At 35.4% G+C, this 13,916-nt stretch overlaps 1 protein-coding gene across 1 annotated transcript in view; it reads right to left on the minus strand.

The window, feature by feature from the left end:
- The window catches only part of SLC44A5 (solute carrier family 44 member 5), a gene marked incomplete at both ends in the record, with an annotated part of 373,929 nt that overhangs the window by 19,913 nt on the left and 340,100 nt on the right, over positions 1–13,916 (minus strand). Inside the window, 6 exons of the mRNA XM_079696573.1 lie at positions 1,700–1,794; positions 2,310–2,572; positions 3,069–3,156; positions 3,883–3,975; positions 6,015–6,114; positions 9,633–9,764. Coding sequence (XP_079552699.1) covers positions 1,700–1,794; positions 2,310–2,572; positions 3,069–3,156; positions 3,883–3,975; positions 6,015–6,114; positions 9,633–9,764 — 771 coding nt within the window. The remainder of the gene's footprint in view (positions 1–1,699; positions 1,795–2,309; positions 2,573–3,068; positions 3,157–3,882; positions 3,976–6,014; positions 6,115–9,632; positions 9,765–13,916) is intronic.

A 13,916-nucleotide genomic window follows, 5' to 3' on the forward strand; every position in this document is an offset into this window, starting at 1 on the left:
CAACTTAAGTGTCATTAAATGGATCTATAGATAAATTACGTTATATATACACAATGGAATATTATTCAGCCTTAAAAAGAAAGAAATCCTGCTTTTGCAATAACATGGATGAACCTGAAGGGCATTATGCTAAGTGAAATAAGCCACACAAAAACAAATATGCATGGTATTGCTTATACGTGGGGAAAAAATGTTGAATGCATGTAAATAGAATAGAATGGTGGTTGCCATATGCTGGGAGTGGGAGAAATTGGTAGAGGCTGGTAAAAGGGTACAAACTTTCAGCTATAAGATGACTAAGGTATTAGGATCTAATGTAGAACATGGTGAGTATAGTTGAGTATACTGTATTGTATAATTGAAATTTGCTAAGAGAGTAGAACTTAAGCATTCTCACCAAAAAAGGAAAAAAAAAAAAAGAAATATATGAGGAGGACAGATGTGTCCCACCTTAAATGTGGGAATCCTTTCACAATGTATATGTGTATTAAATCATCATGTTGTATACTTTAAAAATATTACAATTTTATTTGTCAATTATACCTCAATAAAGCTGAAAAAATTTACTTAATTTAAAAAATCCTTTGCCCATGTTGAAATAGGTTGTTTGTTTATTGTTGAATTGTAGGAGTTATTTATATATTATAAATATTAGTTGCTTATCTAATATATGACTTGCAAATATCTCCTCCCATTCTGTGGGTTGTCTTTTCACTCTCTTGATAGTGTCCTTTGATGCACAGACATTTTTTTTTTGATGAATTCTAATTTATCTGTTTTTTCTTTTGTCACCTGTATTTTTGGTGTCATATCATCATTAAAATGATCATTAAAATAATGAAATCATCATTAAATCCAATGTCAAGAAGATTTCTTCCTATGCTTTCTTCTAAGGCTTTTATAGTCTTAGCTTTTATGTTTAAGTCTTTGATCCATTTTGAATTAATTTATGTATATGGTGTAAAGTAAGGGTCCAACTTCATTCTTTTGAATGTAGATATCCAGTTTTCCTAGTAACATTAGCTGAAAAAAACTCTCCTTCCCCTATTGAATAGTCTTATATGTGAGCATTTATTTTAGCGCTCTCTATTCTTTTCCAGGTCTACATGTCTGTCCTTATGCCAGTGCCACACTGTTTTGATTACTGTAGCTTTGTATTAAGTTTTGAAATCAGGAAATGTAAGTGTTCCAACTTGGTTGCTCTGTTTCAAGATTATTTTGATAATTAATAATAAAATCTTTTAAAGTACAACCCAAGCAGAGTTTATGTGTTTGTAAACTGTATGTGTCCTGTATGAAGATTTATGCCAATGGCCACATTTATATTTTAAGCCTGACGTGTCCTGAGCTCTGGACTTGGAACTGCCTGACATCTCCACCATGCTTCTCAATATTAACAGGTCAAAAACACAGTTTTAAATCTCTTCTTTGAAATTTGTTTCTACTGGTTCCCATATCTTAGTAAACAGCACCACACACTTTTACTCTATTTTACCACTGCTCCCCTCCCCACCCCCCACCATATTCCATCCCTCAAGTCCTATTGGCTTTTCCTTCCAAACATCTCCCCAATCTGACCACATCCATCCTTATTACTGTGTCCAAGTTACAGTCATTATGTCCCTCCCAACCCCCGACCCAATCTATTCTATTCACAGAAGTCAGGAAGTCTGAGAAAAGATGAATTCTGGAATCTTACCTTTAAGACGTTTGTCCAAGTATTCTAGGATTAATCTGAACATTTGTACTACTGCAAGAATTAAAGATCCAAATGCTAGGGATCCAGTGTGATATCTGGGCAAAGATAAAATGAGAATAAAAGTTAAAATATTTTTACTATTAACTAAAAGGATGTTAGTTAATTTTTATTGGTAAAAGGGATCTGCAGAAGGATTGATAGGAAAGAGCTTCTTATACTCTCTTATTCAGATTGACAAAGGTCTCCATAGAGGATTTTAAACCATATATATCCGTTTTGCACTTCATCTATGAAAATGATACCAATAGCCTGTCATCTTATGATGATTTTATGTTTGAGCTGAGCAATGAGGAAGCACAGACAAGTTAGTCCTTAATCTTTAATTTGGTGCCCTCCCCTACCTCTTCTCTCCAGTAACCTTTTAGAAGGATATTGCCTGGGTAGGGATTATAAAACTGTGGCTATAAAACCAGACAAAGCCAGTGGACATCTATGAATCCTGAATTATATCTTTGACCTCAAGTACTTTGCCACTTGAATTATAAGATTGAATTATAAGCACACTAAACATAACTGGGAAGATAGGTGTAGGTTTCAGTGTGAAACTTACCTTATGGCTCGTCCAAATGCAGTAAACAGTGGATATGGTGGGATGTCATCAGGTTTTTTCAAGGCCCAGTAATAAGAAGCAAAGGCACCAGCAAGGGCACACTGACCCAATGCAATGACAAAATTTATAAGCCAGAGAAAGACAAATAGATTGAATATCTGGAAGGTAGTGATATATTGATGGTACAGGCTCTTTCCACCATAGAAAGCAAAATGACACTGAGCCCCAGGGCAAGCTTTGGCAATTTCAGTTGTATTAAAAATCTGCACTCAGGAAAAAAAAACACGAATAATATAATATTAAATGCTATTCCAAGATAACACCTTCCTTGCCTTCTCTTGTGTGGCCCCCAATCCCAGCTCTTTCTTTTTTCCTATTAGCTTCTGCTGTTATTTCTATTTTCTATAACATCACTTTATACAATTCTTTAATGAGCTCTGGAAAGTACCTCATTTTTCCTTCGTATGTTCATCAGTCTGCATCCACTATAATTTCACATTTATTAGTGTTGTTGTTGACTGTGCCTGCTTCTTAGGTGTATGACAGGACAAGTGAGCTCAGGAAATAACAGTGCTTTCTCTCTATTCTGCCTACTATTTTCAGTGCTCTCCTGCTAACACTTGACCCACCCTCCCCTTCTCTACAGTGATCCTCATCAATGCACATGGTCTCTATTTCAGGATGATTTCTACCACTACTGCTAGATGAAATACAGTAGAGTTCTGTATTGAAGTAAATAAAAGAGTTTGTTTTACTTACCTCTGGATTACAGGTTTTATTTTCATGTTTACATTGCCCCTCTGGGGCTATGACTTTGTATATAGGTACCCCTGATGTAGCCAAGTAACTGAGTGAACTCTATTAAGGATAAATTATTTGCTGGTAGATTGAATGTAAATGGACAAGAAAGTAATGCAAATAACTCAAAAGTCCACTGAAAGATTAATTACAAAAAACGAATCTTTTAATAATTCATTCATTCTCAGACCCAGAGTAATATAACGTGGGTCAGCTGCACTGAGTGGCCCCTTAAAAACAGTGAAATATGGGCTTCCCTGGTGGCGCAGTGGTTGAGAGTCCACCTGCCGATGCAGGGGACACGGGTTCGTGCCCCAGTCCAGGAAGATCCCACATGCCGCGGAGCAGCTAGGCCCGTGAGCCATGGCTACTGAGCCTGCGCATCCAGAGCCTGTGCTCCGCAATGGGAGAGACCACAACAGTGAGAGGCCCGTGTACCGCAAAAAACAAAACACAAAACAAAACAAAAAAATACAGTGAAATATAAAAAGATTTTTTTACATATTGCAAAGGAGGAGTATTTTGTGAAGACAAAATAAAACAAAATGTACCATGTGACCTATCTGAGGGGAAATTCAATTGGTACACTGAAACATTTTTAGAGCTTAGCAATCATAATCTCCATCATTACCATCATCATCATCATCATCATCATCATCTCAATTATATCTTTAGGATGTTCCTAGTCTTTCCCAGATGGAAACAGACACAAACTCCTAGCTCCTGAATAGTAGTGTGTACCTGAGGTTTGAAGGGGTCAATTACCAAAGGATACACTGCTATCACAGCCCAGTAGGAAATGCAGATTGAGAGGAAAATGAAAGTTAAAACTGGATAAATTAAGGTAGTAGGGATGTATCCAATGGCTCTAAAATAAAACAAATAGTTGAAACTGAAAATGATCCAGTTATAATTTCTCAATTAAAATTTTATCTGTTAGAACTAGAAATAAGCCTTTGACTGAATTCATTCTAAGAACAGTGGTAATAACCATCAACTCTTTTTTGCTGATGTATACTTAGTTGGTTTTAAATTTTTATTTATTCATGTTTAGTAAGTTAGAGGCATTCTTTCAATGCTCATGTTTGATTCCTGCCAAAAGTTCCCCAAACCTTCTCCTCTTTGGTTATTTCTGACTGATGCATAAATATTTGATGAATTATAATCATGGTATTTCTCCCTTTTCCTTAGACTTTTAAAATTAGAGAGGACCTTGAAGGTCATCTGATCAAATGTGAGAATCCATCCCTAATTTAAGAATCCCTTCTGAACTATCTTCAAAACATGTTCATTAGTCTCTGGTGATCTCATTGAGTGAAAGGAACTTACTTTTATATGACACAGCTTATTCTATTTTCTTAACAACCAAAGTATTAGAAAGTTCTTCCTTATCTGCCTGCATGTAATTCACATCCACTACCTTCTGGAGAAGAAATGACCACCTTTTCCATACAGCAACCCTTCAAGCAACTCATTATTCTTTTATTCTCTAGGGTAATAATTCTTTTGATATTTCCTCCTAAGATATGGTTTCTAAAATATTCATATCCTAGTTGCCCTATAATCTTTTCAGCATATGATACTGAATTAACCCTATGCTGTTTGATATAGCCACTGAGAACTATGATGGAACTATTTCCACTCCTAATGCATTGACACATTTTAGATTCATTTTTGTATTTGTTACCTTCTCCACCTCACTATTTGGGCTATGCTATTCTCTCTTTTCCCCAGACACTGCTGTTCAGTGAATTATTGGGCATCCCTATGTTTACCCTGTATTCTCATGCACATTTATTCCAGCTCTTATTTTCCCTTGAAAAAAAATTATTAACCAGTCACAGTAGTAACTGCCCTTTCACACACACACACACACACACACACACACACACACACACACATTTAGAGGCATAGCAGTGGGATAAGTGAATTGTACAATATCATATTATTTAAGAAATAACCCAGCAAGTCAGTAGTTTTCAGTGGCTAATGATAGGGCTTCAGTTATTGTGGGAAGGAGAGAGTTTAACAAACTGCTTGTTAACTATTTCAAACACTGGATTTAGGTGGCACTATTATTATTATAGATGATGATTTTGTTAAAACAATCCTTAAAGACTATTTAAAATAATTTGGTCCTTGGTCATTAACACCTCAGTTTCCATCATTCTAAATAGAGAACATGACCTATTGGCTTTGTAGTAACACTTTCCTTGCTGTTTCCATGCATTATTCAAAAGTTTAAAGTATTATCCTCAAGTGACCTTTTGGAATAGTTTAGAAACTGTAGGTGTTATTACCTCACAATATGAATTTTATGAAAAATTATTTATTCTGTAGCATTTTAAAATAAAAATGGCTCTGGGTATAAAATGTTCCTGAATTGAGAGCTGTAGATACAAAATGTATAGTCTGGTAGTACTAGGACCAATTATTCTGTCTACTGGCAAGTTTTGTTACTTATACAAAACTAGCAAAAGCACATAATTGACTTTATAGAATTATGGTGATTTAAAGTTCTGCAAATGATCTCAACCATTAATATTAACATATGACTCAGTATGGGAATAATATAACTAACTTTTATATAACACTTTATCACTTACTTTCACGTAAGTTATCCTCCTAACATATATTTGGTGTTAAAAAAAAAGTGCTAGTGCATAGAATACACGGGTTTTAGCTTTATTTTACCCTATGATAATTGAGGTTTGGGGATTTTGAAAGATTTGTTAGCATGAAGATTTTAATACGTGGCAGAGTCTGAACTTGAACAAGTATTCTTGAATGGAAAGCAGATTTAACAAGCCATCTTAAAGGGAAAATAGTCTGGGGCATCTACTAATAAGCAGTGACCGATATGACTGATTGATATACAGTATATGAGTTTCTCCATCAAGGCCTTACTTGCTCCCCTCCTTCAGCAGGGCAATGGAGATGCGGATTCGGTCCCTGAGGAAGATCAGGATGAGGATGATGAACACTTCAAGGATGCAGAGTATTATCACTTTAAACAGGGGAAAAAAAAAAAATAGTGTGCAATGCAAATCAATCCAAAAAGCAAACTTTCTCTGTAAAAGTTGGGACTGATCTTCATGATTATTTCTACCAATTCTGACACTTCATAATTTAAGCAGTGATACCTCTCCCAAAATGCCAGTTTTAGAAATTAGCTTTCAAAACCTCCCAGAAACGCTAAAAAAATCTAGATTAAAACTTTTAGTTAGAGTTTAAACAACTCAGTTGGACAGGCTTCATTTTATCTATGGAAACATTTCACACCATTTGTAGAAATGAGAAAATAGGCATGGAAGGAAGGAAGGGCTGCTTTAGGCAACTCTATTTTAGATGTTTTCACTTTCACTCCTTTGAGTAAGAGAATCATTACAGAAGAAAATTTCTGGACTGCCTCCCCACTCACAGTGCCTCTTAATTAATTGATCTTGCTGATGGACGGGGTGGGTTCTGAGATGCCACATTTTAAGTTTCACACTCCACCTATCATGGCTGCCATTGATGAAATCAGAGTGTAAACCCAACCCAAGTTGTGTAATAAAAGTCTCAGAATTAGAATTAAGGGAATCTAGTTCGGTTTTGAATTGAAGTTTATAAACCTCTTGAACTAAGAGTTATACATATTTAATAAACTGTGTAAAAACCATCTTTATGTGAAATAAGTGAACCTGCAAAGAAAGAATAAAATGTATATTGCAAAGAAAGAGAGCAAGTGGAAGAAATCTTGGCTCCTTTTTGGCTTTTTTTTCCTGGATCCACATACACTTGAAAGTCCAGCTGCTTTTCTGCTACTTTGAGTTTGGTGAGACACTTCTATATTCTTAGAATAAATACCCCTGCCTTGCCTCCAACTTGTTCCTTTGTTTCTTTTTACTTAAAGCCAAACAGTCCTAATTACTATATTTCTTCAATTCTAAGACATACCTTCAATTTAGTAATGTCCTTTCAGGAAAAGTAAAGAAATCCTTTATTAAATGTCTATTCATTGATTATAAAATGCATCATGACCTCAGAGATGTTAAAAAGTGAAAAGGTATGGATCCTAAATTAAGGAAATATAGTACTGCTAATAACAAAATCTGAAATTATAAAAGAAACTTAATGGAAAGTTAAATTCCTACCCATGGAAGAATCCATTCTAACGTTCTTTCTAGATAGTTACTCCGCTCATGTCTGAACACTTCCAGTGATAGGGCACTCATTATTTCATTCTATTGTTATACCACTGAGATTCAGATGATAGATCACACTTCAGTTAGTATCTCCAAGTAAGTAGAAATCAGTTAACCCAGAGATGTGGGAGGATCTTAGTAACATATCATCTAGCTACTACATCTTCTTTTAGTTAAACAATGTATTTATGTTTTTATGCAAATTTGATTCTTTTAAAACTAAACTGAGTCCAAAATTGTGGAGTATAGCCATATTAACCTAAAATCATTATCTTCTTTGGACAAACTTAAGAATATGAAATATATCTGTCACTTTATGTTCTGAAATTGCATTGAAAAAGAACATTGCATATTAAATTTGTACCTTTACAAAATTACATATTTTAAATGGTTATATTAGAGAAATTTAACTGTCTTTTGAATTTATATATTATATTCCCGCCTTTTGTTTGAGCAATAGCAAACAATAGAAACATATTTTTTGAGCCCCTATAGAGAAGCTGGTATAAATCTAACTTTACCAAGGAGGCTGGGATAATTAATAGAAATGAGAATAGAACCATCTCCTAACACAATCCAAGACTCATAAAAATTATAATTTTTGCATGTATAACTGCATATTTTTTGTGTTTCTGTCAATTAGTATAATTTCATACGTATACCCTTGTCTCTGGTGCCTAGGATTTCATCAAACACAGAGCAAGTAATCAATTAATGTCTGATAAATGAGTTGTGAAAGCTAACATTCATTTGAGGAAAGATAAGTATTGCTAGACTTGAAAATAAAAGCAAGTCCTGTTTTCTCCTCAAAGTACCTATCAACTTTTCCAATGGCAGATTCTGATCATCTCAATGATTTTTGTGTTGAAGGTCCTTAAGAGACAGCAGCAGGATGACCATAGAACCTGTAACTAAGATCCATCTGAGAGTAAAACTAGAGGTTTCAATACATAATGGATGAGATTTGTCATCTTTAGATAAGACAGATGACAGTAAGTGGACTGCTGAGGAGATATGGAATCACTCAAATTCAGAAAAAGTAATGAGAATGTAAGTTCTAAGACACCTGATTTTTATAGTTTAAAAAAAATGGCTATCAATGAAGTTCTTCTGAAACATATTTGAAAAAATAATGTGTTATGTGAAGGGAATTAGCTGCATGAGGGCTAGAAATGGGAACCCAAAGAGCAAGAATTTGGCATTTTGATCTAGCACTATCCAAGGAACAGAGAAAAACAGAATTTGGCAGACAAAGGAATCTGGTGGGGGCTTCTGTGCAGCAGAGCTAGGTCATCAAGCTTGTCATGAGCCTGAAGAAAACATCTCTCAAGACTATCCAAGGGTCTCTGCTAAAAAACTTTCTCATTAGTAATCTTATTCCCCATATGCCTTGACCCCAGGAAAACAGTGTCCTAGGTGGTATATATGTCTGTATTCTGGTCACAGAGAGAGTACCCTAATAGTTTTAACGAATAAAAAGGCACTCTGGTGACATGTTGTGAGCCTGTCCCTGATGAGTTTTGGGTGAAGTGGCAAAATTTAGTTTTCAGATTTATCGTGATGGGATCCATGCTGGAATCATGATACTCTCCAAGATACTGCCCCCCTCTTAGGCTACCTCTGGGCTCCTTACCAGGCATCCTCAAACTTGTCTTCCCTGGCTCTCTAACTTCAACAATATATGAAGATGAAATATTTTTAAAGCACCATGTAATTACAGATCATCTTTAAAATCTTGAATAAATAACATGAATCTCTGTAAAGTGCAAGGAATAGTATAATAAAACAATTCTAGAAATATAGGGTTGAAGCCATCTCTGAAATCATCTAGCTTTTAAAATTTTTGTTAATATTACCCTTAACTAACTCAATCTAAATAAACATTTCAAAAATGTAAATTTCTTTTCAGTTACTTATTATTCCAATTCTATAACAAGTTGTTTAAAAGTCTTGCTATGAAAAATTTGTTGTTTCTTATTTTTCTTTTTCCTTTTTCTGTTTTTAAAAACAAGTTTGAAAAATCAAGCATTTTTTCTTTTTAAAATACCTTTCTTGGATATCAGATTAATGGCTATAAATGTCTATATCCAACCCATTTTAAGTTGAAGGCAAATAGCTTGAGGTCATTGTAAAGTAACATTTTCCTAGATTATATAATAAATTCTCCTCAATGACTTTTCCATTTATTGTAGCTAGTATTATTATAGACACACTTATTTTAATGACATTAGCAATAAGTATATTTTAACAAGTTATACCAACCCAAGTTTTCCTTTACACAAAAAGATGCTTTCTTGTTATTACAATTTTAACAAACAAGTTTTTAAAATCCACTCACTAATTGCGAACCATGTTTGTTTCAGTTGAAAGTACATGCTTATATCAGTCTGAATCCCGATGTGAAATACAGTTAAGTGAGAATTTGGCTGTCCCTGAAGACTGCTGTATTCCCGGTAACAGTGCCATATTCCTTGAAAAGGAGAGAAAAGTAGACTAATATAAAATGTTATTTTCTGAAATATAAGCTATACACTTATAACACATATCTACATGAAATTGATCAGCATGGTCATTTTTACAAAGGCAAGATTCATATTTCACATTAAATATTTTATGTGCATCTAATAGTCTAAATGTGCTACTGTATTCAGTATAAATGTTTTCAGTATTTGTCTGGATGACTGTGGCAACATCTGGCTTTAAATGACCTTTTAACTAGAAACAACTTTAATGTCCATCAATAGCGACTGGTTAAAAAAATTATGGTATATTGGGCTTCCCTGGTGGCACAGTGGTTGAGAGTCCGCCTGCCGATGCAGGGGACACGAGTTCGTGCCCCGGTCCGGGAAGATCCCACATACTGTGGAGCAGCTGGGCCCGTGAGCCATGGCCGCTGAGCCTGTGCGTCCGGAGCCTGTGCTCTGCAACGGGAGAGGCCACAACAGTGAGAGGCCCGCGTACCGCAAAAAAAAAAAAAAAAAAATTATGGTATATTTGTACAGTAGAATACTGCATTTCCATATAAAGAGGAGAAAGTCTAGTGTTAGTGAATGATCACCAGATGTTTTGTTAAGTGGAAAAAAGAGAAGTACAAAATGATATAAAATATGCTATAATTCATATAAGAAGTAAGAACTATATATATTTTCTTATACACACGTAAAGTATCTCTGGGAGGATACATAGAAATACAATATTTTTTGCTTCCAGGGCGGGAAACTTGGTGACTAAAGAGTAGAATGAGAAGGAAAATTTTCACTGTATAAACATTTTATCTTTTAACATATAATCTATTTAAAAAGCAAATTTAAAAAATAATTTAAGTTGAAAAAAGCCCTTGTGAAATCTTTTCGATGGTGAAGGAATGCCTTGATGGAACTATCTAAAAGCATATTCTTATCAAAGACTGTGTCCAGGCAAGGCAAACATGGACTTACTGTATTTTCCCTAAGACTCTGTGTTTCAAACTGTATATGACTTTTCACATGGTCTAGATAAAGTTGGAGTAAAAAACAGAGTTAAGAGGCCTATTTACTTTAATGACCCATGGGTCTAGATTAGGTCCGTTGGATATGTTCTAGCAATAATGAGGAAAATAGCTTTTAAAACCTCTAAGTGTAAACTAACCAGTTTTTTTCCTAGATACAAGGTGAGAGGGTATGGCCCATGGAAATACAAAAAACTAAATTAGAAAGGAGAGTTGTTTCTCAAAGAAATATAAGATAAATCCCTTCCTTTTAGACACTGCTTTCCCTGTGAATTTTTAAAAATTCCTTTAAAAATGCTTTATGGAATATTTGATACATTCAAAATTATATGTAATGCAGATGTTGGTTTTAAAGCATACAGTAAAATAAACACATATGAATGCATCACCTATCTTAAGATTTTATCATCCTAATTTTGCTCTAATTACACAAAATAAAAATTTTTCTTCTACCTGAGATTTTCATCCTATCATACCTACCACGTCTCCCTGCCAAAGAACAATTATTCTGAATCCTGTGCTTACTATTCTCTTATTGTAGCAGAAAGATACATTGAAATATCTCCTTAAGGGGTATTTATATCCCATAAAGATTTATTATTTATTGATTTATTATTAATTCTTATAGTTCTATGACCTTTCAGGCTATTTTTAGATGCATACATGTTTAGAATTAGTATATCTTTTTAGTAAATTGTATCCTTTATATCTCTAGCAATGCTTTTCATTCCAAAATCTATTTTGTCTGATATTATTATGGCTATGGCAGCTTTCTTTTGGTTAATGATTGCTAGTATATTTTTATCTATCCCTTCACTTTGAAACTTCCAATTTCCTTATGTTTTGTGTAACTTATGTAAATAGCATAGCTCCAATTTGTATATTTATATCTTAATCTGACCTGACAATCTCTGTATTCTACATGATGAGCTTAATAAATTTATATTTAATGTATTGCTATATTTATTTTTCAACCTTCTTACTTTTTGCTTTTCCTGTTCCACTTTGTATCTGTACTTCTTTTCTTCCAATTCTTGTCCTTTAAAAATTGATCAGTTTTTGTTTGTTTACTTATATTCTATTTTTCCCCTCTACTGGTTCAGAGATGTCTTCTCTGTTTTTAGAATAAATTACCCTTGAAAACTGACTATGTGTACTTACTAACCAAGTCTAAAGTCAACACAAGGAAATACAAGAAACTTAGATTACTCAATAATCACCCCAGTCTGATTATTCCTCTGTATTTTACTTATGTACAGTTAGACCTCAAAAAATTGGATATTATCATTATTTTATACAAAGGTTGTTACGCTCTACCTACACATTTACCAATTCATTTTCTTTGCTCGTCATTCTTTCTTGCACCTCATACATTTTTGTGGAATCATTTTCCTTCTTGAAGTAGACATTCCTTTAGTATATGTCTATTTGTAAACTCTGTTTTTTGTTTGTTTGTTTTTTGCGGTATGCGGGCCTCTCACCGTTGTGGCCTCTCCCATTGTGGAGCACAGGCTCCGGACGCGCAGGCCCAGCAGCCATGGCTCACGGGCCCAGCCACTCCACGGCATGTGGGATCCTCCCGGACCAGGGCACAAACCTGTGTCCCCTGCATCGGCAGGTGGACTCTCAACCACTGCGCCATCAGGGAAGCCCCTAAACTCTGGTTTTTACTTATCTTAAAATATCTTTATGTTACTCTTATTCTTGAAAGATAGTTTTTCTGGGTGTACAGCTGTAGGTTGACTGTTATTTTTTCTTAGCTCTTTGAAGGTATTATTCTACTTCTTTTGTTGCTGTCAAAAAGTCGCTTCAGGGACTTCCCTGGTGGCACAGTAGTTAAGAATCCGCCTGCCAATGAAGGGGACACGGGTTTGATCCCTGGTCTGGGAAGATTCCACATGCCATGGAGCAAATAAGCCCGTGCACCACAACTATGAGCCTGTGCTCTAGAGCCTGCAAGCCACAACTACTGAGCCCACATGCCACAACTACTGAAGCCTGCACACCTAGATCCCATGCTGCGAAACAAGAGAAGCCACCGCAATGAGAAGCCTGCACACTGCAATAAAGAGTAGCCTGGGGGCTTCCCTGGTGGCACAGTGGTTGAGAGTCCACCTGCCGATGCAGGGGACACAGGTTCGTGCCCCGGTCCGGGAAGATCCCACATGCCGCAGAGCGGCTAGGCCCGTGAGCCATGGCTGCTGAGCCTGCGCATCCGGAGCCTGTGCTCCACAATGTGAGAGGCCACAACAGTGAGAGACCCGCATACCACAAAAAAAAAAAAAAAGAGTAGCCCACGTTCGACGCAACTCGAGAAAGCCCACACGCAGCAACAAAGACTCAATGCAGCCAAAAATAAAAAGAAATTTAAAAATTTATAATTAAAAAAAAGTCTTCTTCAGCTTAATTCTTCCTTTGTATATGATCTGTCTTTTCTCTCCAGTTGTTTTAAAAGTCTTTTGTCTTTGGTCTTCTGAAGTTTCACAACAATTTCTTTCTTTTACATCATTAATTTCTTGCTCTCTAATGGGTCATTGCAAACAGTATACAAGCATGTTGTTCTTTCTCACATCTTAAAGAATAAAACAAAAGATATTCTACTTTTGACACTCTTCCCCCAATCCACTGCCCAATTACTCCCCACTGCAATAAAACTCTACAAAATAGCCATCTATATTGTCTATCTGCAGTTCCTCTCCTCCCATCCTCTTTCAATCTACTCTAACCAGACTTTTCTTTCTCATTATTCTACCAAAACTGCCCTCATCAGATTACCAGTGACTTCATCACATTTCTAAATCCAAGGCCTAGTCTCAGTTTCTCAGTTCTCATCTTTCTTGACCTATCAGCCCCATTTGACATGGTTTATCACTCTCTCTGCTTTTCTTGTTGTTTGTTGTTGTTGTTGCTGCTTTTTAACTTGGCTTCTATAACATCACCTGCTTTTAGTTTTCAAAAAAACCTGTTTTAACTCAGTTGTCTTTGCTGGTCCCTTCTTTTCTCCCTGACCTCTTAATGTTGGAGGATCTCTGAACATCTCTACGTATACCTATTTTTTGGGGTAATCTCAGCCAGTCTCATGGCTCTAGTGCTCCTGACTCCTAAGTATATTTCTTTTTTTTTTTTTTTTTTGGT

This window comes from Hyperoodon ampullatus (assembly GCF_949752795.1).
Source record: "Hyperoodon ampullatus genome assembly, chromosome: 2".
In the NCBI taxonomy this organism is placed as follows: domain Eukaryota; kingdom Metazoa; phylum Chordata; class Mammalia; order Artiodactyla; family Ziphiidae; genus Hyperoodon; species Hyperoodon ampullatus.